Source organism: Mugil cephalus, chromosome 19 (assembly GCF_022458985.1).
Source record: "Mugil cephalus isolate CIBA_MC_2020 chromosome 19, CIBA_Mcephalus_1.1, whole genome shotgun sequence".
In the NCBI taxonomy this organism is placed as follows: Eukaryota; Metazoa; Chordata; class Actinopteri; order Mugiliformes; family Mugilidae; genus Mugil; species Mugil cephalus.
Window position 1 is genome coordinate 6,898,661 of NC_061788.1, and position 25,771 is coordinate 6,924,431.

The 25,771-nt window shown below is 42.5% G+C and overlaps 2 protein-coding genes across 3 annotated transcripts in view; both read right to left on the minus strand.

The window, feature by feature from the left end:
- cdk5rap2 (CDK5 regulatory subunit associated protein 2) overlaps positions 1-1,561 on the minus strand; it is a 30,711-nt gene extending 29,150 nt beyond the window's left edge. The window contains exon 1 of one of the 2 annotated variants that reach the window (XM_047569160.1): positions 1,386-1,561. In XM_047569160.1, the coding sequence (XP_047425116.1) occupies positions 1,386-1,438 (53 nt within the window). In that variant the 5' untranslated portion in view covers positions 1,439-1,561. Of the gene's footprint in view, positions 1-553; positions 664-1,385 lie in introns of those variants that run through there. The other variant, XM_047569161.1, reaches the window with a different exon arrangement.
- Positions 1,562-3,260: 1,699 nt separating this feature from the next.
- col27a1a (collagen, type XXVII, alpha 1a) overlaps positions 3,261-25,771 on the minus strand; it is a 60,377-nt gene continuing 37,866 nt past the window's right edge. Inside the window, exons 16-61 of the mRNA XM_047570237.1 lie at positions 25,601-25,645; positions 24,262-24,315; positions 23,834-23,887; positions 23,009-23,062; positions 22,849-22,902; positions 22,113-22,166; positions 21,931-21,975; positions 20,350-20,403; positions 20,213-20,257; positions 20,054-20,107; positions 19,906-19,959; positions 18,514-18,567; positions 17,800-17,853; positions 14,797-14,850; positions 14,511-14,555; positions 13,802-13,846; positions 13,627-13,680; positions 12,155-12,208; positions 11,943-11,996; positions 11,793-11,846; positions 11,647-11,700; positions 11,438-11,545; positions 11,294-11,347; positions 11,075-11,182; positions 10,922-10,975; positions 10,771-10,824; positions 10,565-10,621; positions 10,402-10,455; positions 10,261-10,314; positions 10,107-10,160; positions 9,749-9,802; positions 9,371-9,478; positions 9,117-9,224; positions 8,915-9,022; positions 8,767-8,820; positions 7,840-7,902; positions 7,706-7,759; positions 7,582-7,617; positions 7,427-7,444; positions 7,291-7,326; positions 7,166-7,192; positions 7,016-7,066; positions 6,745-6,913; positions 6,270-6,379; positions 5,915-6,133; positions 3,261-5,833 (exon numbers count right to left, since the gene is read on the minus strand). Coding sequence (XP_047426193.1) covers positions 5,687-5,833; positions 5,915-6,133; positions 6,270-6,379; positions 6,745-6,913; positions 7,016-7,066; positions 7,166-7,192; positions 7,291-7,326; positions 7,427-7,444; positions 7,582-7,617; positions 7,706-7,759; positions 7,840-7,902; positions 8,767-8,820; positions 8,915-9,022; positions 9,117-9,224; positions 9,371-9,478; positions 9,749-9,802; positions 10,107-10,160; positions 10,261-10,314; positions 10,402-10,455; positions 10,565-10,621; positions 10,771-10,824; positions 10,922-10,975; positions 11,075-11,182; positions 11,294-11,347; positions 11,438-11,545; positions 11,647-11,700; positions 11,793-11,846; positions 11,943-11,996; positions 12,155-12,208; positions 13,627-13,680; positions 13,802-13,846; positions 14,511-14,555; positions 14,797-14,850; positions 17,800-17,853; positions 18,514-18,567; positions 19,906-19,959; positions 20,054-20,107; positions 20,213-20,257; positions 20,350-20,403; positions 21,931-21,975; positions 22,113-22,166; positions 22,849-22,902; positions 23,009-23,062; positions 23,834-23,887; positions 24,262-24,315; positions 25,601-25,645 — 3,048 coding nt within the window. The 3' untranslated portion in view covers positions 3,261-5,686. The remainder of the gene's footprint in view (positions 5,834-5,914; positions 6,134-6,269; positions 6,380-6,744; positions 6,914-7,015; positions 7,067-7,165; positions 7,193-7,290; positions 7,327-7,426; positions 7,445-7,581; positions 7,618-7,705; positions 7,760-7,839; positions 7,903-8,766; positions 8,821-8,914; positions 9,023-9,116; positions 9,225-9,370; positions 9,479-9,748; positions 9,803-10,106; positions 10,161-10,260; positions 10,315-10,401; positions 10,456-10,564; positions 10,622-10,770; positions 10,825-10,921; positions 10,976-11,074; positions 11,183-11,293; positions 11,348-11,437; positions 11,546-11,646; positions 11,701-11,792; positions 11,847-11,942; positions 11,997-12,154; positions 12,209-13,626; positions 13,681-13,801; positions 13,847-14,510; positions 14,556-14,796; positions 14,851-17,799; positions 17,854-18,513; positions 18,568-19,905; positions 19,960-20,053; positions 20,108-20,212; positions 20,258-20,349; positions 20,404-21,930; positions 21,976-22,112; positions 22,167-22,848; positions 22,903-23,008; positions 23,063-23,833; positions 23,888-24,261; positions 24,316-25,600; positions 25,646-25,771) is intronic.

A 25,771-nucleotide genomic window follows, 5' to 3' on the forward strand; every position in this document is an offset into this window, starting at 1 on the left:
ACAATGTAAGAGCCTGTAAACATTCACTTCCTCTTTTTCTCACTTTGTTCAGCTGCAACAGACAAAAATGAAGGCAGCAAACTCACAATATCGTGAAAGACATTTACACAAAAAAACAACACTATCAGCTGAAGCGACGAACAGTACGCAAGTCATAACTTGTGAAGAATGAAGTGAATCGGGTTTCAGAATTACCGAACAAGTAATTCAAACCATACATATCAGCTAACATCTTGGATTACTGAGGCACGCTTACCACCTGGATGACCGCTTTTCCACTGAACACAGCTGGGCTAGGTCATTTAAAAGGACACCAAGCGGGGTCAACACTACAAACTTGAACGCAGAGGTGCTACAATGAGCTTTTGGGTGGAGAAGAAGAAAATCTAGCTATATTCAGCACTATTCAGCAAACACTATCCAGCAGCAGCACTGTGAAGCAAGGCTAGAATAATACACGGTTCACCTACCACAATCACACTCTTCTGTCATGGCAGGGTGAGCACACGTGATAAAAACAAAATTAAAATAAATAAGAAATATAACACATTACCTCCACATTTTGTTCAAAGAGTGCAGGGAGACGTCCTGTCTGAACACACCGCCTCACATAATTTCCGCTTTCTTTCGCCCTCTGAATGACAGTCAACAAACCGACCAACCAATCGCGGTAATATCACGGCAACATCCAATGAGCTGGGTATGATTTATAACTGTAGCAGCTACAGGGAGTCAATAAAAGGCAACCGATCCGCACCAGTGTTTACATACACTGCACTTTTCGTTCATCGGGGAAGAATGAGTCATATTTTCGTTAGTATTTTAATTTTTCTGGGTCAGCTACGAGACTATGTTATGCTTAGGTATACATTTTTTGAGGTTACATGCCATTAAGGAAAAAACAAAAAAAAAAAAAAACATCGAGCGTTTGAAATAACATCATTCACCAAATATGTTTTACAGGGCTACAGTTTCTTTTGCCACTCACACATTCGGCACTAGTCCTAGTAATTCAAACTATTATTGAAACCCCATATTGCTAAAATACATGGCAACATGCTAGTATACTTTTACATTTATATATGAACTTCAAAATATCAGATGACCCCATCTTATAACAACCATAAAAACAAAGAATGATTTCTTATAAGAGCTAAAAGCTATAAAAGATGCTACATTAGATTTTTTTTTTATCTGTGGGCCTAAAGTAGCTTAGTTCAGTTACATATCTAATTTAAGATAACTCGAGTGCATCTGTTCCAGTCAGGGCCCATGCTGCGGTAACTGTATGAAATGCTACTTTCGGATTAGTACGTTAGCTAAACACACAGCACTGCTGATACTAGCTAGCCTTAGCTCGCTAGCTATATCGTTGACAGTTTTACCTTCCGTTGATGTCAACGGGGAGCGTCAGGTCGTCCCCCACGACGGAATCCATAATGTCGACTCTATTATTTTGTGTTCTCGCCAGAATAATGTTACATTTCACCGACCAGACGTTGTGTAAACTTCGAAAAGCGGGACGGAATTCAAAATAGTCCAGGCTACCGCCATCATGATATGGTAAACGTCACCATTGTGCACGTTGGAAACTGGTGCTGCATTTAGGGGCCGTAGTGAATATTTCTGAATCCCGAAATACACCTAGGTGTGGATGCTTTTAAAAGATAAACTTAAAATTAAAAATTAGAAAACGTGGGCTATATACCGTGATAACTTTAAGGTACGTCTTTTGATTTGTTCTATATAATGTTCAGACGTGTGATTAGTGTTTATGAGTTCAAAATGGAGAATTTCCGAGTATCAAGAAAGGCAGCATGAAGATGGGTGGCGACTGCGACAAAGTGATTGGCCAAAGCAAACACTTTGGGGAGGTTCGTAATGTCTCAAAAATACGTACGCTGTCAGTTTGAAGATTTTCACCTGACACCCTGTCCCGAGTTATGTTGCTGTTTGTGTCAGCATGTTTCTAACCACAACAAAAATAAAAATAAAATGAAATAAATAAATCGAAATGTTAATATATTATTTGAATTAATATTCTCTTGATATTGGAGTAAACAATTTGGCATTTGGACTTTTCCTTTACTTATATTATAATGGACTGCATCTGTAATAGATGGCATGTGTAAATGTGTCTTTCACATACATGGTCATCCAGATGTCAAGAATAACTATCTAATTTGTAATTTAATTTGCATGTGTGTGGTGAGTAGACAAACGGGTGTGTTGCACGACCGGGATGCACTAATTATAACATTTTGTGAAGATAGACTGCCTTAATGACAGTCTGGGCGTTTTATCATCCATTTAGCCGAGTTCATGAAAGGTCTTGAAGCATATATAACTTCCTTAGTGTAAACAGCTGACATGAAATACTCCAGATAAGGACAACAGTGACACCATGTGGTGTAAATCTTCATTTCATCCTGGGTAGAGGAACAGTTATTACCAGGTATTTTTACACAACATAATATTTGTTTTCTCTCTATATATACTAGTTTCCTAAGAAGGCACACCATGATGATTCTCCACGAAACATCCACCACACTCTTATTCTTTATAATCTGTGATACTCCCCTAAATTCAAGGCCCCACAAACCTCAGTTTGGTGTTGGATCCTTGTTAGAGTATATGCACAAATGTAGAACAAATTCAACTAAAGCAGGTCCCCGCATTATTATGTTATGTCACTGTGTCTTTTAAGTATTCCAGCATAGGACCATTGGGTCTATATGGCAATTTGGAGATAACACGGTGCATTTGGTAGCAGTTCGGGGGTAAACAGGGGCTCCCACAGAGATTTATTTTTGCTCCAGGGTCTGCTAACAGTTTAATTTGGCCACAGATTTGCCAATCATGAACTAAATCCCAACTCATCCATTGCTTTTGAAGGGCGAGATCTCGGAAAACTACGCTCCAGTCTGAATGCCGTACGTCAGCTGGTGATGGTGTTTATAGCCTCGTGTCACCTTGTGGAAAATAATACACCTGTTTGAAGTTGTACAGCAATGTGAACACTATGTGTCTGTTTAATTATAGCAGTGTTGTGCAACCAATCATTACTGACATCTGGTAACCATATGAAACCATACACGCAGAGTTTCACTATCTAACTATTAGTTGAGCCTTTTCATCACTATCAGACAAACCAATGCTAAAAGTGTTTTTCTTAATCTGTTTTTAACCAATTATTGTACATATGCTGCATATTTTGTGGTTTGTGTGTATTTAAGGGGTAAAAAGTAAAAATCCGCACACAAATTAAAAGTATTTATTGAACAAATGGACACCGAACAATGACTAAAAGAGTAGACAGATTAAGGATGAAGGCACAAGAAATGGTCTTGCACCGAAAAATGACGACTTGCTGTATTTGGCTGATATTTTCCAAACAGGTTGTAATTATAAAAAGCAATATAAAATCTTTGCTCCAAGCCCTGTGTAAAACTGTGAGGTATTCTTAGCTTGTTTTAATGTCTTGGAACAGATTTACAAAAAAAGAAAGAAGTTCACATATTTGCATAATTCTTTAAAACACAAGTTATAGTATAGCACAGTCGTGGTACAGTACATGGTTGGTTATCATAGAGGAAAAAAAAAACAACATAACAAAAATTAAAAAAATAAAAGAATTAACATTGCAATAAATTTGTTCTCTGGAGCCCCAAATTTACACATTAAAAAAAGAAAGAAAAATCTATAAACTCCAAGACCAGTTGGGACAACTGATATATAAATTGTCAGAAAGAGTAGTATTGCTTCAACCAACAGAAATTTGCTCAGTTGGCAACCACGGTAACAACATTAAATAACATTAAATTAGCAAGAGGGGATCCACTGTATACAGCAAGGTTTACACAATTATACACACTTGTGTTCAGCTACAACAAAGAAATGTTTTATTTAATTAAAACTACCTCCACTAGTTGTCTGTTTTCTAAGAAATATTACATACAGCTGTTGGGAGGGGGAGACTTTGTACAGAATAAAAAGAAAATTTTATTCTTAAAAAAAAAAGAAAAAAAAGGATTCAACTCCGTGATTTATACTGGACAGAATAGCATAAATCAGTTTGTAGGTTTAATGGTTTCTAATATATTTTAATTTATTTCATTTGCAATAGATTGCAGCACTGAGCAAAACAATATTTTTATTTTACTTGTAGGGAACTATGTGGATGTGATATTACCGTTATAGTGCATTATGAAGCTATGGCAATGTGTTTATTGTGGGCTTTTTTCCAAGCAAGCATGCACTATAAAAAAAAAAAGAAAAAGAAAAAAAAATCTGAATATTTAAGCAAAGTGGTGTAATAACAGCACTATGGTTAGCACCTTCGATAAATTTCTTAGCACCGTGCATTCGAGGGAGGATGGGACAAAAGCTGTAGGTTTTATTTGGATTTCTGTACCCAAACTCTTTTCTCCCTTGTGGCTCAGTTCTCTTTTACCTTTGCCTGCAGCCTGTTTACTGTGAGAGAGATTCCCAATCCCATGTGGCACTGGTTAAACAACAACACCTATCTTCTATTTATTTATTTATTTATTTTTTAATAAGTAAGGAAACAAAGAACTAATTTTCACACTCCACAGTTACAGAGGATTTAGTAAAACACTACTGAAAACTAGAGCTCCATAGTCTTCCTCAATCTGACCCTTAATCTTCATCTAATTCTCCCCTAAATAATCAGTGGCATCCGGTTCAGTAATGTAATTAATACGCTGACTTTCTCCACGTGGGCTGGTTTTCGTGCGACCGTTTGTGGCTTCAGATGGAACTTATTGAGAGCTGACTGGTTGCCCCCGGTCTCCCCCCCAACGTCGGGGAGGAAACCGAAAGTCTCCCACTTGGGGCGCAAGTTTAAATAGTTTTTCTGCTCAATTTAAGCAAACGAATCTTCCTCTGGATGAATTCACCTATGCAAGATTTGTGAGATGAGGACCAAAGGTAAATAAAAATGGCACCCCTGAAAAATCCTTCCGTATAAGTTTTCTTTTAAAAATATCAAATTATCTTCTCGTTTTTCTATTGCACTTAAAGATTATTTCTTTACATAAGATATACATGTATAAAAGTTAATAATAAGCATATATATTTATCTATGTACATTTAAGTGATCCCATTTACGTTAATTCCTCTTCTCTGACAGAATTTAATTCCTGGTATTTCCAAAACAAAACAAAAAAAAAAAAAAAAAGTACACACAGTATACAGACTGTATACAAAATAAGTTACTGCAACGTCCACTGATTAACTTGGCCTTGTTCTCCCTTCACTTAGCAATGTTCTGGAGAGATTAGTTGGCAGAGAGCCTTTTTTTTTTTTAATTTCCCCTCCATGCAGGCATACATGTGGAGATCCTTCTTGGTGAGCTTGAAGAAGCCTTTGCCATACTGAGAAGCCATTAGTGCAAGAACTCCCCTGCTCCTCCTCGGCTCTTCGTTGTCCCCACAGCGCCTCCCCCCCGTGCTTCCTCCCTCTGTGTCTGCAGTCCAACGGGAGTTTGGCGGTACGAAGCATGATCTGTTTGGGGCCTTTTTTCTTTTTTTTTTTTGTTTCTTGCTTGGACAGTGTTTGGCCATGATTTGGAGGAGGAGGCTCCGATCTCCACGCCGGCATGGATGTGTCTAGCAGGGGTTGGTTGTCCATCCCCTCCATGCTCAGAGGACTTACACTGCAGCCCTCACAGGAAGCACACAGGACCTACTTCTAGGTGGTAATGCGAGCCAGGACTAGTTTTTGGGAGGCTGTAGATGTCAACCACAGGGAGCAAGGTGGGGTCCAAAGAGTGGAACACAAAGTGGGTCTGGTGCCAGCGCCCATCTTTTATCTAAAAGTGGAAAACATGAATATTATATAATTTTTTTGTTATGAATGCCTGAAGTTCACATATTTAAGGTCCTTTTCTTACCCAGCAGGAATCCTCCAAGACTTCTGGCTCGAGCTCTCCTCCCACCTCAAACACCTCCCCGGTCCAGGCCTTGAATCTCACAGACCCCTGAGCAACCGGCTGATCCTCAGCTGTCCTCCAAACCGAGACATTCAGGCAGTGGATGATGACGTGCTGCACGGCCTCTGAGCTCAGCAGGTGCAGGAAGTTCATTTGGACGCGGCCGACACTGATTGTTGGCTGCTCAAACATGTCAAAAATGAGAAGGAGAAAAAGTCTGCTTTGTGCTCAACCGTGTAAAATGTACTGTTGTCCACAATTTATAACCACGTAGAGGTTACAGATGTCGTTTGTGCTGTTGTTATGTCTTAAGTACCTTGGATGCTGTTATTGGTTTCAGGCAAGTCTGTCCACCTCCGGTAAAGTTGCAGGTGACTTCTATTGTATCTGATGAGCAACCCAAGTTGGGATCAATCCAGTAAGTGCCTGAAAGTGCAAACAGATTTGGGATCAATCGTCTATCCAAACATATTACTGCTCACCCTCTTTGCATCTAGCACAGGGGTCTTCAATGTTCTTATTTTATATTAAACTAGTGCTAACCCTAACACTAACCTTAACCGTAACGCTTCTCTTCTGCTAATATTGCAGCATGCTTCTGTATTTCACTTAGGGACTGAATAGGTTCTCAGCCAATTGCAGGTAAATTGACAGAGTCAGCGCATAATATGTGGCCTTATGATTGGCTCAGCAGCGATAGGGGCAGGGCCTACTGTGTACAGATGCTTAGATTGACAGTACCTCCACAGACCCCCTAGGCGTCACAGACCCCCTAGCACAACGTTCCTCACCATCATTTAACTTCTGTTCACAGCTGCGCAGGTCCCTGCAGATGCGGGCAGGGTTGTCCCGAGTGCCCAGTGGGTTCTTCAGGCTCTGGATCAGGTTACTGAGGTAGTGGAGGGTCTTAAAGATCTCTGCGCCCTGGTCCAGCATAGGCAGGTCCATCACTGGTTTATTCTGGCGGACAGAACAAAAAAAAAAAAAAAACACACAAGTGTCTCCAGTTTGAACACACTAAAGGATTATTCTATTGAACTTTTAACCTCACAATCCACCAACCTCAGTCCTGAGTGATGTGGGTGAATCCAAATACAAGAGACCTTCTTCTTTCTGTAGCAGAAACAATGACTTATTCAATCAGCCCATTGTTTCTTTCTGGATATTGTGTTACAGTGTATTTTGAATAAAATAGCAAAATATAAGTCTTACAAATAATGGAGGGATGCTCGGTGGACCCTAAAAAAAATAAAAATAAAGAAATAATAGCAGTTGTTTAGACGTGAACTTTCATGAACGGGAACATTTGATCAAATTTAAGAAGATGGAAAACTTACTGGACGTCCAGGGGGTCCACGAGGTCCAGGAGATCCCTAATAAAGAAGAAAAACATACATGCAGTATGAACTTCTAGGCTCTCAAACAGTAAACTCCGAGGCACTTGTATCAACAGAAAAAACTATGCAAACATACCCTTGGACCTTGAAATCCCTGTTCAGAGAGAGAAAAGACATATTTTCAGCATGGATATTATTATTATTATTATTATAAATTCTGCTTGACGCGCAGCAGATAAAACGCAAAAAAAAAGGGAAGTATAAACATGGTAGGAGGTCAAGAGGACTTACAGTCTCTCCACGATTGCCCTTCTCCCCTCGAGGACCCTGTTAAGGAAACGTAAACAGTTAATATGCAGAAGAATAAGAGCACAGACAAATATTAGATACAGCTCCTCTCAAGTGTTATACATACTGCACTTCCACTGGGACCAATAATTCCTTCAGGCCCGATGACTCCTCCTCTGCCCTGATGAAGAGAAACAGGGAATGAAATAGGTGGTCCAGAGCGTTTCATCAGCCTAATCTAGATCATCTGAGTCTTCTTACCATTGCACCCGGTGGCCCCTTCGGTCCCCGTATGCCCTTGGGCCCAAAGTCTCCTGGAGGACCCTGAAAAATAAACCAAGTCATCAAGCATCTTCATGCACCTGTCCAACTAGCTGTCAGTTTTGTAAAAACGTCTTCATCTGTAACTGTGCCTCAACGTAGAACATCTGACATCTACTCAGTGTTTCCACATCGAGGACAATGTTTCCAGCTGTGCTCGCACATTTTGGCTTTGGGTAAAATGCAATAGATCTTCATGTCCACACAACCCAGAGATGAAGAGTTTTGTTTTTTTGTGCACAAAGGATTTTTTTTCTTCACATTCAAGAAGGATCAACAGACTGTTAATATTTAATATTCTAAAACGCTTAAAACTTAAGTGTTTACCGACAGTTCCAGCGGTGATTTTAAGGAACAAATTATGAGCGGGAAGAGAAGAGAGACTTTGCTGGCATCCTTCAAAGTGTTGTTTAGAAATGGGATCTTGTGATGGGAGAGGGAACAGCCTGTAATTGAGGAAGGCTTAGGGACAATGTGCTAAAGCTGTCCTGTAAAAGCAACTGGCAAAGCTCCCCTTCTGAAAAGCCATGCATCCGCTAATGTTAGTTTCTTTGATGTGTGTGTGTGTGTGTAAAATGTGACGTGTAGTTATGTCATAATAAAACAGACATACTTGTGCAAGACAACATGTAATTACTGTCAAAAGAGACAAGCACGGAGTGGTCAGGGCCAGGTGTTACAATGACCAGACTAGACCTGAACAACAACGAGATCTAATCGGAGAAAATCACCTTCCTGGTTAAATCACTAAAAAACATTCAGAACCGAAACATTGTCTTATTCCAGTTTTATTTCATATATTTGCCTATATCTGTAGCTATGTGTGCAGCTGCCTCTCCGTGTGTATCCGTGCAGTGATGTCCGTACCCTTGGTCCAAAAACACCAAGAATTCCTGGAAAACCTTGCTCCCCTGTGTCACCCTGCAAAAGAACGGAGACAAGAATAAAAAAATAAAATAAAATAAGCCATCTCCACATTTTATTATTTAAATATGCATGTGCTGCAGATACGTACAGGTTGTCCTTTCGGTCCTTGGTCTCCCTGTAGCCCTGGTAGTCCCATTCCACCTTTGAAGCCTCTTTTTCCTGGGGGCCCGCTCTGGCCACGAAGACCCCGCTCACCCTGGATTGATGAGTCAATCAATCAATCAAATGTGAGTGGGATCAACATTGCTACTGTCACACCAAGATACACAGACGTTTCTTTTCCACCCTACCTTTGGTCCAATGCCCCCCTGATCTCCTGGGAGTCCTGGAACGCCAGTTTTACCACGTGACCCAGGTTTACCTGTAAGACCAGCCTCCCCATCATCGCCATGTTCTCCCTAGAAAGACATTTAAGTAAGAGGAGGAAGAGGAAGATTCCATCTTACACTTTTAAATTGTGTGGTATTATGAATAATTCAACCCCTAGGGAGTGGCTGCAGCTTAATAAACTCTCCTTTGCATATAATAAATAAGAATGTCTCACCGGCATGCCTTTACTGCCATCTTTTCCTGGGACTCCATCAACCCCGGGCGTACCCTCCAGTCCTTCTCGGCCCACCACACCTCTGGGACCAAGGGGACCAACCCCACCCTGAGGAGAATAGAGATATCTAGACTCAGCATATGTTACTGGCTTTTCCGCCAATGAATTCTTTGAGTCTATTTTCACTTGAGAACACAATCAGTTCTCGCCTGTTTTCTAGATCAATCCATCTAAGATTTGTTTATGCTTCATTTCCAAGATGATTTGTCAAAAAGGCGCAATTTTGAAGGCTGAGATTTTGCAAAACATCTGCCTTTGGTAATGAAAGACCGAAACTCACTGAAGCAGCTGTGGATATATGGAAAATCAATTACTTGCCTCTGTTCCTCTGGTTCCTTTTTGTCCCGACTGGCCCTTTTTGCCTTTCTGACCCTTAAGAAAGAGAAAAATAGTTTAAAATGGGCAAGATTGTTGATTTCTATTGTTCACTAAATTTCTTATCGTGTGCAATAGCAATTAATAGTCAAACGAGAACTGCTGATGTTTTTGCAAATCTATGGTAACTGATGGAAGTCTGTTAAATCAGTCCATTAAAACTCTTTTACCAAAGTTAATTGCTCACTTAGCTATTCTCAAGCCTGTGTAAAAGACATGAGGAGTGGGGCTGCATCAATTATAACATACATACTAGTAATTACTGCAATTAAAATATAAATAAAAAGATACACATGCTTACTTGATCTCCTTTGGCCCCTTTGGGTCCTTGCTGCCCTCGAGGTCCAGGATGTCCCTAAAACAGACAGTTACATGAATGAAAACACATAAAGACAACCTGCGTGTTTTATTTGTAGACGTAATGACAGAACTGTGTAACACATTTTAACACTCACGGGTTGTCCGGGGGCTCCAGGTCTACCTCGTTCTCCATCCACACCAATTTGACCCTTAAATACAACAACAGAAGATTAACGCGAGCACCCAGACAAACATTTTTTTTTATATAAAAAATCACCTGGAGCACTGGTACTTACTTTGTAGCCCGGGTCTCCTGATTCGCCCCTCTCTCCTCTGTCACCTGGAGGTCCCTGGTCAGGACAAGAAATATATGAGCACACTGCAAATGATCCGATTTCTGCAACTTTACAGGAGACAATCGGTAAAAGGAGAAGGAACAGTAAGTCAGGCGTGACTTACTATGTCACCTGGAGGACCAGGAGGACCTTCCACCTTCCCATCATCCCCCTGCTCGCCCTGCAGACACAAATCAAAACAGTTAAAACTTAGATGATTCATGCACATTCCTGATTATTTGAGCTCCTGAGCTTTGGAAATCTCCTCTGGTTCTGGGATATAACTCAACATGCAGGGGAAGAATAAAAGATCCATGTTACGAGGTGTACCTTTTCACCTTTAGGTCCTGAAGACCCCATTGGGCCTTGTGGCCCTTGATGACCCTGCGAAGACACAAATCACGTTATGTAAAATTACTACACCAACAACAACCATAATGTTTAATGATTAATTCCCAGTGACCCCCAGACACAGACTTACCTCATAACCCGCTGGACCAAGTTCCCCCTGCTGACCCCTTCTCCCAGGAGCTCCCTAAAGACAGTAAATGCTGTGTCAATTATCAATTAAATTTATTATCAAGTAAAACTCGTGGTTATTTTAAACTTTTTTATCAACACTGTTCCACTTTACCACATGTCCAATGGTTCCTCTGGAGCCCTTTTGCCCCACAAAACCCGGCGCTCCAGTCTTCCCCACTGACCCAGTCTCCCCAAGGTGACCCATTTGACCCTTGGCACCCTAAACACACGGGAAAATTAGGTTACTGAACAGCTGACCGCAGTATTTCCATCTGATTTTGTGTGAATGTTGTCAGCTATTTTAGGATGAAATTGGTTATTGATAACATACCTTTGGTCCCAGTTTGCCTCTTTCCCCAATTTTGCCAGGCTTCCCTTCTGGGCCCTTCAGTGATAGAAATAGAGCGTTTAGTAAAGAGACAGTTTCCAAAAATGCGTGTGAATGAATGTGAAAAGAAAGAGAGAGGTGACTTACTCTGACGCCAGTGAGTCCAGGATTTCCAGGTGGTCCCTCTTTTCCCTTTAGTCCAATTTCACCTTTTTCGCCTGTGTCGCCCTCCTGACCCATGTCGCCTTTTTCACCCTGAGGATGAATCACAACTAGTTAATATTACATACTTGGACTATATCTGTGTTCTCGTGTTGTTGGCAACATATCAACGTCATTTTAGATAATCATTTCACCTTGGTGCCATCGGGACCAGCTGGACCAGCTTCTCCCTCGAGGCCTGGCTCTCCCTGCATGCAGAGACACATGAATACATACATAAGCCCATGAAGTGAACAACAGTTCCACATGCTAAGAAAATGCAAAATTTTTGTAAACATACCCGCTGTCCTATTAGTCCTTGCTCTCCGATGTTCCCGGCAGGTCCAATGGCTCCCTGACGCACAAATGAGACATATTAAACTTTAACCTGATGCCCTGATAACGTAAAAACTTATATCCAGGTAACTCTGCAGCAATATTATTGCCTCACCTTCTCCCCTGGCTCTCCTGGTAGGCCTGGTTCACCCACTTTACCTGGAGGACCCTTAAAAATGTACAGAAGATGAGTAAGATGGTGAATGTCTCTTAACAACAATACTAAAATCAAAGAACTGATTGTTGGTCCAGTGAGATCAGATTTTCCTTATGCATGTGGAAAATCTGCTTACGCGTGTTGGAGAGTGTGTTTGCAAAGTCTCTCACCTGGTGACCAATTTCTCCCAACAGTCCCAACGTCCCAGGTGGCCCAGGTAATCCCTAGAGAAATCAACACTTATCAGACTAAAAACAAACCAACAAAATCCTTTCTAGTTGAATATGAGCAAAAAAAAGAGAGAAGGGAATCTCTGGATGATGTGGATGGAGACTGAAAGTTCTGCTATGACCACCTCCCTAATATTGTGCAGGTCTCCCTTGTGCCTCCAAAACAGTTGTGACTCATCAGAGAATGGACCTGGGCCTTCTGAGGGTGTCCTGTCGTGTTGTTAGTGGGGGTCTTTGGTTCCTATGAATTGAGTGGAGGGGCCTTTGTGGATCATCCCACCGATATTGTATCAGTTTGCGATCTAGTGAATTTGAAGGCTAGGTTAAGACCTTGTGCTGTTCTTCATGTTTCTTCGTGTTGTTCCTAAACCGTTTTTGTGTGTATCTCCATGTCAGGCTGCATCCTGCTGGAGTGTCATTGCTATGAGGTAGTGGGGACCTGGTCTGGTCCAGGTGGGTGGTACATGTCTAAGTAACATCCACATGAATGCCAGGTCGAAAGGTTTCCCCGCAGAACATTGTATTGTCACAAGATGGTGAACGTAATATACTTCTCCTGTCAGTGGTTTTAATGTTGTGGCAGATCAGTGTATGGAAAATGGGAAGGATGGTCAAATATAGCATTTGCCTCATAATTAAATTACTTGCTTAATTGCACCTAAACTTTGTATAAATAAAACACATATTTTATACATGATTTCCACAGTGCAACTGTAAATGATCCATAAAGTAACTGAATTCATGGATGAGTAAGATATCCAAGTTTTATGTAACAGAAAACAGGAAACTCTCTGATTCCTTCATATCAGTGAAAACAAAGAGGGACCGGGGGCCTGTATCTAATACTGCTGAGCTAAATCCGGCACACATGCTATCTGCCCCATTTCCTATTCTGCTATTTTGCATCTAGTTCTCTCGCTGCTCGTAAAAGAAACCACAAGAAGAACAGCAGATCTCCCACAGTAAACACTGCCTCCATTAAGACATCAATTCCCATGCAAATTCAGCAGTTTTGCACTTCTATAAAAGCAGCATTAAAAATCGGTCTCCTAGCACGCTTGCAGTTCGTTTTCCTGCCACTACCGGGCAGATGTGTGAGCGATGAGACAATCTCCTGGCCGCCCCGGAGGAAACATTTAATACAGGCGAGTGTATTTTTAATAAATGCTAAAATATGTCTCATAAACAAGCTTCTGGCTGATGCACGTTGGAGATGACAGGGCTGGGCAGAGAGCTGCTGTTTGGTGTCACAACGAATTTCAATAAAACTTTCCGAAAAGGGGAAAGGAAAAGTTTGATGTGATGGAGTGAGGATACTGTAAAAGGAGACGGTGTATACGGAATATATCTGGACGCGGGAGGAGATGAGGAGAAAAATAACAAAGCGTGAACAGAAGGCAGGAAGTCCATACCGGCTCGCCTGCTATTCCCTTGTCCCCCGGCGGTCCCGAAGGCCCTTGGATACCCTGGAGACGAAAAGGTCACCGGGCTCAGAATACAATCTTACATTCACACAAAGTCATGTAGTAGTAGATTTCACCATAAGCAACCAAAGCTAATCCACAGTGTGGATAATAATGAACTCACAGGAAAACCTTTAGGCCCAGTTTCCCCCGTCTCGCCAATCTTTCCCTGAGACGGACACAGAAAAAAGAAAGAAGGTGTGAGACAAGTTTATGAAGTCAAAATCTCCGTGTGAGGTTCGTAAAAATAAGAGTTCATAAACGTTCATTCATTTGCTTGACTGAGAAAATAAAGCATATTAAGACAAAGGGGGGTGATTTACAAGGGCTTTTGATTCATGTTTCACACATGCTCTGCATTTAAAGACAAAAACCAGCAAAGAAGGGACATTTAGAAGATTAATTGCAATGACTTTTACTTTTGTGTGTCTTTTTCTTTCCTTTTACGTCATTTTATGCCTTTCTGCTTTTTCATCTCTCTGCGTTTGCCCTGAAGGTAATACAATAACTCCCATTATGTTGGGTTTACAAGCCTCCCCATAAAACGGCATCAGAGCAAAATAGCGACACTCAAACCATCCCGATGAGCTGTGCAAAATCATTTAACACTGTCATGTGCATCTGGGACACGAGTTTGTTAAAAAAAAAAAACAAATCCCAAAAAGAAACGACAGTTCTCTCCTGCAGTTTAACGTGTTGTTTCTGACTGCGGGCCTCCACCGCTGCTGGTATCACATCTATCCTCTAAATCAAACCCCTCCAGAGGAACATAAGCACCAAAAAATATACGAGAGGAAGGAGCTGGGAAGCCGAGAGGCACCCCAGAGCTTTACCTGTGGTCCGGGGAAACCGATTTTTCCTGGAGGACCATCAGGACCCTGCAGAGAGAAGGAAGGATGAGCAATAGCCAGAGTCCAGATACGTTGCTGTTATTGTAAATTTCCCAACTCCTCAGTGGATACAAAGGATGTGCAGTTTGCGTTTTTTTTTTTTTTTTTTTTTTTTGCAAAGGGTTCATTTTCCCCACTTAAGATTTATCACATTTGTGAATTAAATACGGTTTGCTATTAACTCTTGCATGCATGCACGATTCCATTTATTGAATGCCAGCATCCTTACCTTCTTGCCCTCTAACCCCAAGTCTCCCGTTGGACCGTCGGGCCCTCTCGCTCCCTGAAACACAAGACGGCTGTCACTTCACCAACAGAGGTCACTGCAACACTGCCAGACAGCTACAACACGGTGTAAACAAACATCTCAGGATGGATTGACCCCATCGGTGCCAACAACTCGTAGGAGACGTGTGTGTGTCGGATACAAACTATTATAGAGTTAAATAGGAAAGCAAAGCTCAGTGCACCGGTGTGAAAACCTCTCAATGTGTGTCACACATGGCACGATCTTCATCTTGCATTATTTCAGTTCTTCATTCGGGGCACTGAGGCAGGGCACACATATGCGTACAGTTCACTCTTAAACACACACACACTGTCAGAGCAGGTTGACTGTTTAGATTACATGGGAGCAACTGTCAAACAAAATCAATCCAGAGTGCTTAAGGGCCCACTAGTCCAGTGAGCAGTGATAATAAATGGGAGCCAGGCGCAGGCCCAATATGTTCCATCTGCTCTGCACCTGCACCCTGGCCAGTTCCTCATCCGCCGCTCCGGAGGATGCTGGCCCGTCCCTGAGAAGATGCTGTATAGATCAGCCAACGGTGGCTATAAATAACAAGCGGTTAACTGTACTTTTCTCGGGATTACTCGAAATCAAACCACGACAAAGGGGGCCCTTGTTGTGCAAGTGATTGATGACTGGGCACGGTGGGAGCTTGGCCGACGGAGAACAACGTTAGCTGAAGTGCAATAAGCCTATTATACGTAGAGCTGGATGAGCACCGCTCATTAACATTCCTGTCTGGGGTACCTGCTACCCCACTGGTTGAGTTTACATAGCCTGATTAGCCGATCTGTAAGGAACATATTTTATCCATTTCGAGCCCGTGGAAAAACAGCCAAGTATTAAAGTGAACTGAATTGAAATGAATGTCAAGTGAAGCTAGCCCGTAACACAAATATCTGACCCACCAGGAGCATAAATTCAAAACATTATCAGCGTCAATTTAAAGCAGAGGGAGGGATGAGGGGACGAATGTGCGCCTCAATGTGGAAAACATTAAAGGAGGATTTGTTGTTTAGACGTCAAGACTGGTGATCCCTCCTGGCTGACATCCACACGTTTTGAATGTTTTTCTCATATGCGAATAAAACGCAGACTCAGAGACAGCGGAGGCACAGCGGTCTGATGCCAGCTTCCAGCTTCATGCAGCTTTATCTGTAGTTTCCACAACATTTCCATGTTAAAGCAGTTCTATGTCATATCTGAGTGAAACCAGATGTTGCATTTCTGACAAAGGATGTGCGTTTCGAGCCAAGTAGCTAACATCTAAAAGACATAAGGAGTTATAGAGTCTCATCTTACACTAAAGACAAATAATAAGCTCCCAAATGAATGTGTTTATTTACTACACTGAGGCAAAAAAAAGAAGGATTTTAGCGCGTGTGTGGTTGCACACGTGTTGCATAGCAGCTGCTTACAGAGTCCGTAAGAGAACAACCTCTACGTCTCCTGGCTCGCCGCACTCTTTGGTTTTTTATCTTGGCCTACCCAGCGTAAGTCATGAGGCAGATTTACTGGCAGTGGAAGCCGCTGACATTAGTATTACTTGAAAACGCAGCTTGAGACATTAGAGAGCGCGCCCAGGCCTCCCATGGACGCTTCAGATAGAGACGCTCTGCGCTATTTCATCCCACTTTCCAGCTGGCTCGGGCGGCCACAGCAGTAAAAAAGCGAGCCGTTAAAAACTCTTGGAAATGACCGACAACGGCATCTGCGCACCGCGAAGAGCGTAAGAGAAGGAGCGGAGGTGCGTTCAAAGCTGACCGCAAACGTTATTTAGGGCCGCTGTCGTCATTTTGTTCAGATTTACTCCCTCTTCACGTGAACGCAGCTCGGTGCTTTATGGGCAACATTTAATGTCAGAATTATTCATTAATGGTATTCATATACCCAGGCACCATTTGAGCTGTTGTTCCTTGTTTTTCAGGCATATCCTGGCGCTATTAAGAATTCGACAAATTCGCCTCGTTATGGGCACAGTCTGTGCCTGTGCCGGGAAAACACAAGTTTTAAAAGCACATGTGTAACTACTAACACTGATTGCTCCTGACACTGTACAAACATCGGTGGGATAACTAATGCAGCCACGATAAAATGCACTGACTGACCATTTCTGACCAGCAATAACATTGATTTTATCTGCACCATCATAGCTAGTTAGCTCATGACATGGTGATATATTGACTTTAATGTGTGCAGTACTCTCTTTAATTAACTGGAGGTTTAATTGAAAACATAAATATGGTTAAAGTTGGTCATAAAAGTTTGACCCTTTTCAAGAGTTTAACACGTTTTGGGGAAAATAAAAAGCAGCTAAACGCGATTAATGATGCCAAAGCTGCATTCGAGGTGTTGCGAACGACGTGTTCGAGTGCTCGAGTAGAATCAAAAAGCCTCCGTTAATCCGCGCATAAATCCCGTTCCCCGTTTCATCTGCTTCCAGAAAAGCCAGGTCACATTTTCCCAAACCACATCGCATTTCATGCAGCAGGACGGACGACAGCTCCTTCCAATAACCAGAAATCATTGTTCTATTTCTGCGGGATAGAAGCAGCTTTAAGTCACTGAAGCTCTTCCAGAAATTTAATGAGCGCTGACTTCTGAAAGCAACGAAACGGACTCGTTCCTCGACTGTCTGTATGTGCTATGCAAGCACCCGTGGCCATTATACACGCATGACATAAGTCCGGAGGCAGCTTCATACCACTTCATTGTGTTTACCCACTTAGATTTTCCGAGTCTAAGCTCAACAACAGCAGCAGCAGCAGCAGCACAGAGCTCCAATAAACACACAGCAGGGTATACACGAAACAGAAAGCAATGTGCATGCACCTTCTTTTTTTTCTGCCAAGTTTATTATCTGTTCTTAAGTCTGGGAACGATGACCCAGGGACTGCAGAACACCAGTCAACACCTACGCTGCAAAAAAAAAAAAAAACTTACCCGCAGGCCTTTGGCTCCTCTGGTACCGGTTGGCCCAGACGCTCCAGGAGGGCCCTGATGAACAAAGGGGAAAAAGGCGGATGAATGAGAAAAAGAGACAGGAAAAGAGAGATTAAACAAAGGTTTACACTGACAGAGCGCAGAGCCCCCTGGCTGCTGACCCCCGGGGGGGGCAGCCTGACCTCGGGAACACACTATAGGGTTTGTTGTCGGATCTGTCACTCACACCAATTAAAGGGTCTGCTCAGGAATCCTGTCCTGTTGCACCCGAAAGCTCCATATTTATATTTGTTTTGGTGGCTCAGTGGCCCCCACATTCAACCGGCGCTCGGCCTCGGCCCGCTCTCCGTTTGACAGAGAGGGGCAGCTTCTAATTGGTTATAGGTGTTAGGCTTTTGACTGACGGGAGGGTAATGCAGGTTCAGCGGGAGGTTGCCAGGTCTCATAATGCTCAGAGAAAGCTCTAGTGCACACACTGGGTTATTAACACTACATGCTATCATCTACGACTCCTAACAAGGTGCCTTTCATGACGAGAGACAGTGACTCAAAGAAGTCTTTGTCTGCGAGCCCGTTAGATGTTATTGTTGGATGGAGTTTTTTTATACGTACTCACTATTTTACCTCACACGCTCATTTAGAACAATTGAGCGTCACATGCGTGTAAAAAGAAAGGTGCAATGTGCAAAATGTGCACTTAATGAGGTGACTTACTGTTCTTCCTGGTGGTCCTGTAGGTCCAGTCTCACCTGGCGTCCCCGGGTGACCCTATCGTATGCACACAGGCGAACAAACACAGATTACAAAAATAAAAAGGCTGCACAAATGATTAACCCTAACAAAGCTAAGGATTAGCATTGTGTTGATTCACCACACACAGTGGTGATGCTTTGTACTGGAGTGAAGATGTGAGGACATATGCGGTTTTTCTTTTGCTCCCGTGCACTAGAAACCACATTTAATGAAACAATAAGAAACAAAGGGCGAATAGAATAAGAACAGCCTGAGGAGACGACTTTATATAAGAAAACATACTACCTTTGGCTGCTTTCCGTTTTTTCCCCCCATTTTTTTTTTTCTTTTGGCCGGACCATTTGTAAAAGCATAACTATGTAATGGGAGGGGGGCTATTTCGGGTAGGCTACTCAGAACAGCTGAGTGCAATAAAACCCACTCCAATACGAGAACTTCTAGCACAGTAAGCAGCTCTGATCTCACGCGTCCACTGGAATAAAACATAAATGCCGACAGTATGAGCCGTCTGTTAACAGCTATCGGTGTCAGCTGGTCAGCTCCCCTTCACTTTGTGTGATGCAGACTTTTCCAGAGGGTCTGTTTCTGTTTTGCAGCAGAGGGGAGCAGGCCAACCCGTGCACTTCCTTATAAGTGTGTGTGTGTGTGTGTGTGTGTGTGTGTGTGTGTGTGTGTGTGTGTGTGTGTGTGTGTGTGTGGTGAAGTCCTCAGAGAAATCCAACTGGCTGTCAGTTTTCCAGCAGGAAACCTCTCTGTTTGAGTGAGGATGATGACTAAATTCTCATCCACTCAGGCCAGTCACATACATTAGACAGTCTGTTTAAGATAAAAATACTTTACAAAGAAGCTACTTGTTCTGCTCGGGGATCACTCAGACTAAAGGCAAACCCGGGAAGGATGTCTGGAAAGGGAATATGCTCTTTTCCCTTCTTTATTGAATCGACCAAATCCCAGTTGGTGTTAAGGAGAAGTCAGAACTTCCTGTGACCGTTAAAAATAATCAAAAAATCAGCAATTAAATCTTAAATGGGATCCACTGGTATTATTCCTCCTTTGTTTAAACCAATATTTATTACGCTAAAGTGCATCCCGCCGAGCGCCAAACCACTGCTCCTAAGTCGCCCACTGGATGATGTGCCTTCGTTTTCCTTCAGCTTATTACTGCGGTATTGACCTAACCCCACTCATCACCATATTCCCATGGGAATAAAAGACACGGTTTAGTTTAAGATGACCATTTCTAGGATTTCCTTAAAGGCAAACTAACATCTCCCCAACTAGTTTTTTTGTTTTTAATATTTTTGAAACGCCGATCTCTATCAAACGGAAATCGTCTTCCTCATCACATCTCACCGTTGATCCCTTTTCTCCAGGCGGTCCTGGGAGGCCCATCTCCCCTCGATCCCCCTAAAGAAAAAAGCAAGTCACTCAGTCGTCATACTCACCTTAGCAGGACGTCTAAAATAAATGTACAAATGGAACACAGTGCTTTTTTTTTTACCTTCTCTCCTGCCAGCCCTGCCTCTCCCACAGGTCCGATGAAACCCACCAATCCCTGAAACACAGACACTCAGTGTTGGATGGATGGAATGGATAGAAATGGATTGTGGAAAAAGTGCTATTATGCAACCCATAAAGCGGCAAAGACGGTGTTTCTTACTCTTTCTCCCATGAGTCCGACTTTCCCTGTGATTCCGGACTCTCCCTGCGGAGACAAACACATATGAGAATATCGTTTTTTAAAGTTGTTTTGGCGAACGAGAAAAAAAACAAAAAAACAAGTGTCTTTTAATTTACCTTAACTCCCTCTGGCCCAACCTTCCCGGGAAATCCTTTTCTGCCCATTCTACCCTGAAAAATAAATACGCAGCATAAAATGATGAATGGGGAAAAACAGACATTCGCTTGCCACTAAATGCATCGTTAAGATCAAACACGAGTTCTTAGTGAATATAAATCTGCTTTTCTCTGAGTAGATTGGGAAGTCGTCTCTGCAGCCGACTGCACATGCTGCAGACAGGAGCCGTGGCCCGTACAGGTAATGCTGACGGTACATTCTGGCAGGCTGCGAAAGCGTTCAAGGACTGTAATGTTCCTCTGACACAGACAGTAATTCCCGGGGTTAAGAGGGGAGTTTGTGGGGGGGCGTAAGTGCTTTTTTTTTTTTAGCGATACCTCCAGGTCAGAAACGTTTAAGCCAAACTCCTAAAGCACGAGTGACTCAACAATTCCAAAGTCTCCCCCTCCAGATCCTGGAAACTCTCGCAAGACAGTGCAAGCTGACACTTTATTTTAATTACACAAAGTAAAACCAGATTCTTGTAGTAAAATGAGAATTAATAGGAGCTTTCAGGAATTTTGCGGCTTCTTATCACCTGATTTAGATTTATATCAGACCACATTAGAAAAAAAAAAGAAAGAAGAAGAAGAAATGCATGATGAGGGCGACAAGAAAAGAAAAGAGGGGCTGTCCCTCGGCTCACAGAAGCTGAGCTAAAACACGGGTAGTGCACGAGGTGGAGGAGTAGGAGGAGGACTCGTGGCACCTGGCCAGAGATCACTCACAGCTCCCGAAGGAGTCATTCACCACTTCCCCTTGAATAGAGGATAAAGAGGGGGTCAGAGAACAAGACGGGCAAGCGGGCGGGAGGTGGACCAGTGAGGAGGAACTTAGGAAGGAAAGAAAAGAGAGGAAGGAAGTATAAAATAAATCCTGAATCTGGGAGAAAGATTTGTTTTCTAGTCACATGAGAAACCTGGAAGGCACATTTAGACTTAAAATGGTCCATTTTACATTATTCATTCAGTATTTTGAGATATAAAGTCAACAAATCTTCTATTTCTACTCTACATGCAGCAGGCCATTACCATCATCCAGCAGTTTATGGCAGCTATAAATCTTGCCACCTATAAACATGGTGATGGCAGTTATCACCCCCTGGTGGCCGAGACTGGGGACTGCACGCAGTTCCTTTTTCGTGAGTGGATAAACTAATCATCCAGGGACAAGCTGCAAGAATCTCCACAAAACACCGAGTATACTTAACCATAAATTCTCTCTGATGCAAACCAAGAATCAAAACATGACGAGGCACTCAATCACCCCAGTTACGTTTCAAATGTACTCTCACTGTGGTAGAATAAATTTCAGGGATGCACGATTAAAACTAAGCACTGAAACAACACGGCACAGTCCAAACACTTCCTCTACGACCAAACTCACATGTAGAGCATGTTGTTTTTACATATCCATGGCTCTACCGGTGAAAGAGCGTAAGTTAAGAAGACCCTAAACTTGCTGCGGCAGTGGTTCCTGCTGTGTTCTCGCTCTACAAGCCCGCTGGCCAAGCAACTTCAGGTGTTTATCTAGCAACTCACCTCGAGTCCTGTTGGGCCTGGCGGTCCAATCGGGCCCTCGTCCCCCTGGAAACAAACGATATTGACCTTAGCGTGATTTACGCTTGGAGACAGAAAGTGTCCCAAGGAAAAGCCGTAAAACTTTTAATGCCTTCCTGGTCTGTTGGGGTCTTTCAAATGTGGGCAGCGTGTGATGGTCTTACCTCTAAGCCAGGCACCCCTCTCGGCCCTGGTAAACCTCTGGTCCCCAGTTTTCCCTGGATGGGAAAAAGGTGATAGATTAAGGTGTATCAACACTTTAGTTTCTTTTTGTCGCAGTTGTTGTAGGGAAAGTCACGTACTATAGGTGTGCAGGTCAGATTGGATGAACTGCTATGAAAAGTTTAGGAAAGAGTTTCATCATCTCCAGAGGATGAATCCTAATGATTTTGCTAAATCTGCTCCAAATCTTTCGTTTGTCATTAAATACTTTAAGCGGCTTCATTTATCTGTTTTAAAATCCTAACTAAGATAAGAGCCCATTAACGTGCAGACATCTGCATGTGGCTCAAAACACTCTGGTGCTTCTGCTAGCTTTACTATAGATCAGGAGTCTTCACTGTTTTTCACATCAAGTACTCCAAACTGATGAAGAGATTAAGCAGGGACCCCCTATCTACTATATGTGTTCTATATTAAACTCGGCCTAGTGCTATTTATAAATATACATTATCACTGTCATTTTGCATTGAATATTAAGCTATCGCTTATCCCTTTACTAAAATATGTTGTTCACGTTAATGTGTAGAAACTGAGATTAGTGGGGGGAAATTAAAAAATACATAAAAATGTCTAATCAACCAAATATTTTGCTTCCCCCATGCAGTACCTCCACGGACCCCTAGGGGTTGTGGACACCCTGTTGTAGACCTATATGGCATAGATGCTTGTTTTACTCACCTTTGGTCCTTCAAGGCCATTCTCTCCTGGTGGTCCCATGTCACCAGGAAACCCCTGTCACAAATCATTAAAAAATGGGTTCAATAAAGAGTTAAATTAAACAAAATAATGTTGTCTGTGCAATATAGACTAAGCCAGTTGAGAAGGTGCAAATACAAACCTCAGGGCCTGGCGGTCCGGGGGTACCATCAGGTCCTCTGTCTCCTGGGTTTCCCTGTAAAAAAAAAGACAAGGAAAACATGAGTAATGTGAAATAGATGGATGCTTTATGAAGTGTGCTTCACTTTCTTTGAGAGAATTATAGGAGAGGCCTGTGCTTCTTACATAACTGTGTAAATACAGAGTAAGGCTGCAGCCAGAAGCTGGTTAGATTAGTACAAACAATGCAACGCTAAGGTCTGTCCAGAGGCAACAAAATCCACTTCTGGAGTAATTAGCACATTCTATTGCATGTGTTTATTAGGTTCAAGAACTGACGTGTAAAATACTAATAATGAAACAGATATATTCACTTTACTAAGAAATATAACTATTCTGAGATTCAGGACAATATACAAATACATTTAAAAATTCTGGCTCTGGTGCATTTAAGTTCTGGTTAGACAATTTCTTGGCTGGGAGCAGTGACTTCCTGGACTCTGATGGTTGAGTGGCAAAGTGTTGACAAAACTTTAGGAAATTACTGGATCTGGCCAAGAAATAGTCCTGCACAAAACCTCCATGTGTAAAAAACTCTTACTTTTGAGATGAAAATAGTAAAAAGCCTCATATAGCGTGCAGGTAGGAACATTTTGTTACCTTTGGACACAGCCACACTAGCCCACCCACCCCTGCCAGTTATCACGCTAAGCTAATTTGAAGTAGCAATTATACACAGAAATATTCCTAAAATATTAAGGTACTCCTTTTATTTTTTTGGATACAAATATCCACATTTCAAGCATTTTAAAGTATTCCTGGTAAATAAATCCAAACCACAACTAACCGGTGGTCCTGGTTTCCCACGGATACCTGGTAACCCTGGAGCCCCCTGGATGCCCTAAGAAAACACACGGAGACAGACAGTCAGGCAGGATTCAGAAGCAAAAAGCAGATTGTTGATTTCTTTTCTAGCAAATCAGACATTAGACATGGAAGACTCGTCTCAGCATTCTGCCCTCTCCTGGGGCCGGTACGTTCCATGATAGGTTTGATTTTGCTTACACACGAAGACAAATGTGCTTGGTTAACATGAGAATTTCCATGAGGTGGATAGCAAACATCTGGCTAAGTCATTTTGCAAAGACGCAGTTCTCCAGCAAAGGTTGTGTAACTCGGGGGCCTGCGCGCATCGGAGGAAGCTTTCGGGGCAGGGGATGATGAGGTTGAGGGGAATGTGCATGAGAACACAGATGTGTTGCAGAGGTGAGCTACCTTGTCTCCTTTGAACCCGATCTCCCCTTGCTCTCCAGGTACTCCAATTTCACCCTGACGGAGGGTCGAGGAGACACACGCAGGGAAAGGTGGACGACAACGAAAGAGAGAAAAACAGAACATTAGGGGGCACTGCAATGTTCTATTTTGTCAATCGCATTCAGCTCTCGCAAACAGACAGTAGCAATTAGCAGTCTGTACAACATTCGCACACAGTGAATGTAATTCACAGCATCAGCCAAGTTCTTAATGTGGTGTCATCCCGCCTTATGAAAGTCATGGATAGCAACTGCTCCGTTCAGTTACCCCACATGTTTTACAGACTTTGCCGCTATTAAACAAATTACAGACTATTTATTATGTCATCCGTGGCATGGGTGACTATCTCAAGCAACTAAAGTCAGGCAAATCAAATTACGTTATCCTGGTTTTATCTGGAGAAATGACAGTCAACTCTACCAAAAAACAGACTAATCCCCAGACTTTACTGCCGGTCTTAAAAGATCAGCTTCTGCTGGTAAAGCTTCTCCAAAAGCCAGTGTTGTTTTTTAAATTGAACAGATCTACAGGGGGGAACCAAAACAGTTGTGACTCATCAGAGAATAGACATGGGCCTTCTGAGGGTGTCCTGCGGTGTCTGACACCAGGATATTGTTAGTGGGGGCTTTTGGCTCCTGTGGGTTGAGGGTAAGGGCCTCAGTGGATCGTCCCACCTGATCAGTTTGGGATCTAGTGAATTTTTGAGGTCAGGTCAACACCCTGTGCTGTTCTTCATGTTTTTTTGTTGTTTTTTTTTGTGTGTTTGTGTGTCTGTGTCAGGCTGCATCCTGCATGGGTATGGCTGCTGCCATCAAGGGGTGTCATTGCTATGAGGTGGGGGTGCTAAGTGAGGTGTCTAAGTATCATTCACATGAATGGATGTCAAGTCCAGAACTTTCCCAACAGAGACGGTCAATGTTACGCAATTCTCCTGTCACTGGTTTTAATGTTATGGCAGATTGGTGTATGCAAAAAAGTAACTGTGTTGTAGGCAGTTGCACTTTGAAAACAATCTTTATAAAGGTGTCTAATAGTTCTTCTATCTTTATTATCTAAGAGCCAACCGACTACCTAAAAATAAAAAGGTATATGTAGGTTCTTGCAGTTGGTTTCAAAATGACATAGGACAAATAGTGGTTGAAACCAATGACGTTTGTAAAGAAAGTTGAAGGTGGGGCCTAATGAACGCATGCTCTATGTCTAAAGGTTTGACAGAGGTGTCTACAAAGAAGACGCAAAGAAGCACATATCCAACACATGCTGCTCAAACACAGGCCAATAACAGGAATATTCAGATCACCTTATCACCTTTCAGTCCTGGTTCTCCTGGATTGCCGGGCACCCCCTGGAAAAAAAAAAAAAAAAAAGCAGCGACACACACAAGTCAGATGGCTCGACTTTAAAATGTACCCTCATGGCAACACACGCCATAAACACTATTAACAACTGCAACCTGTCCAAACAAGCATAT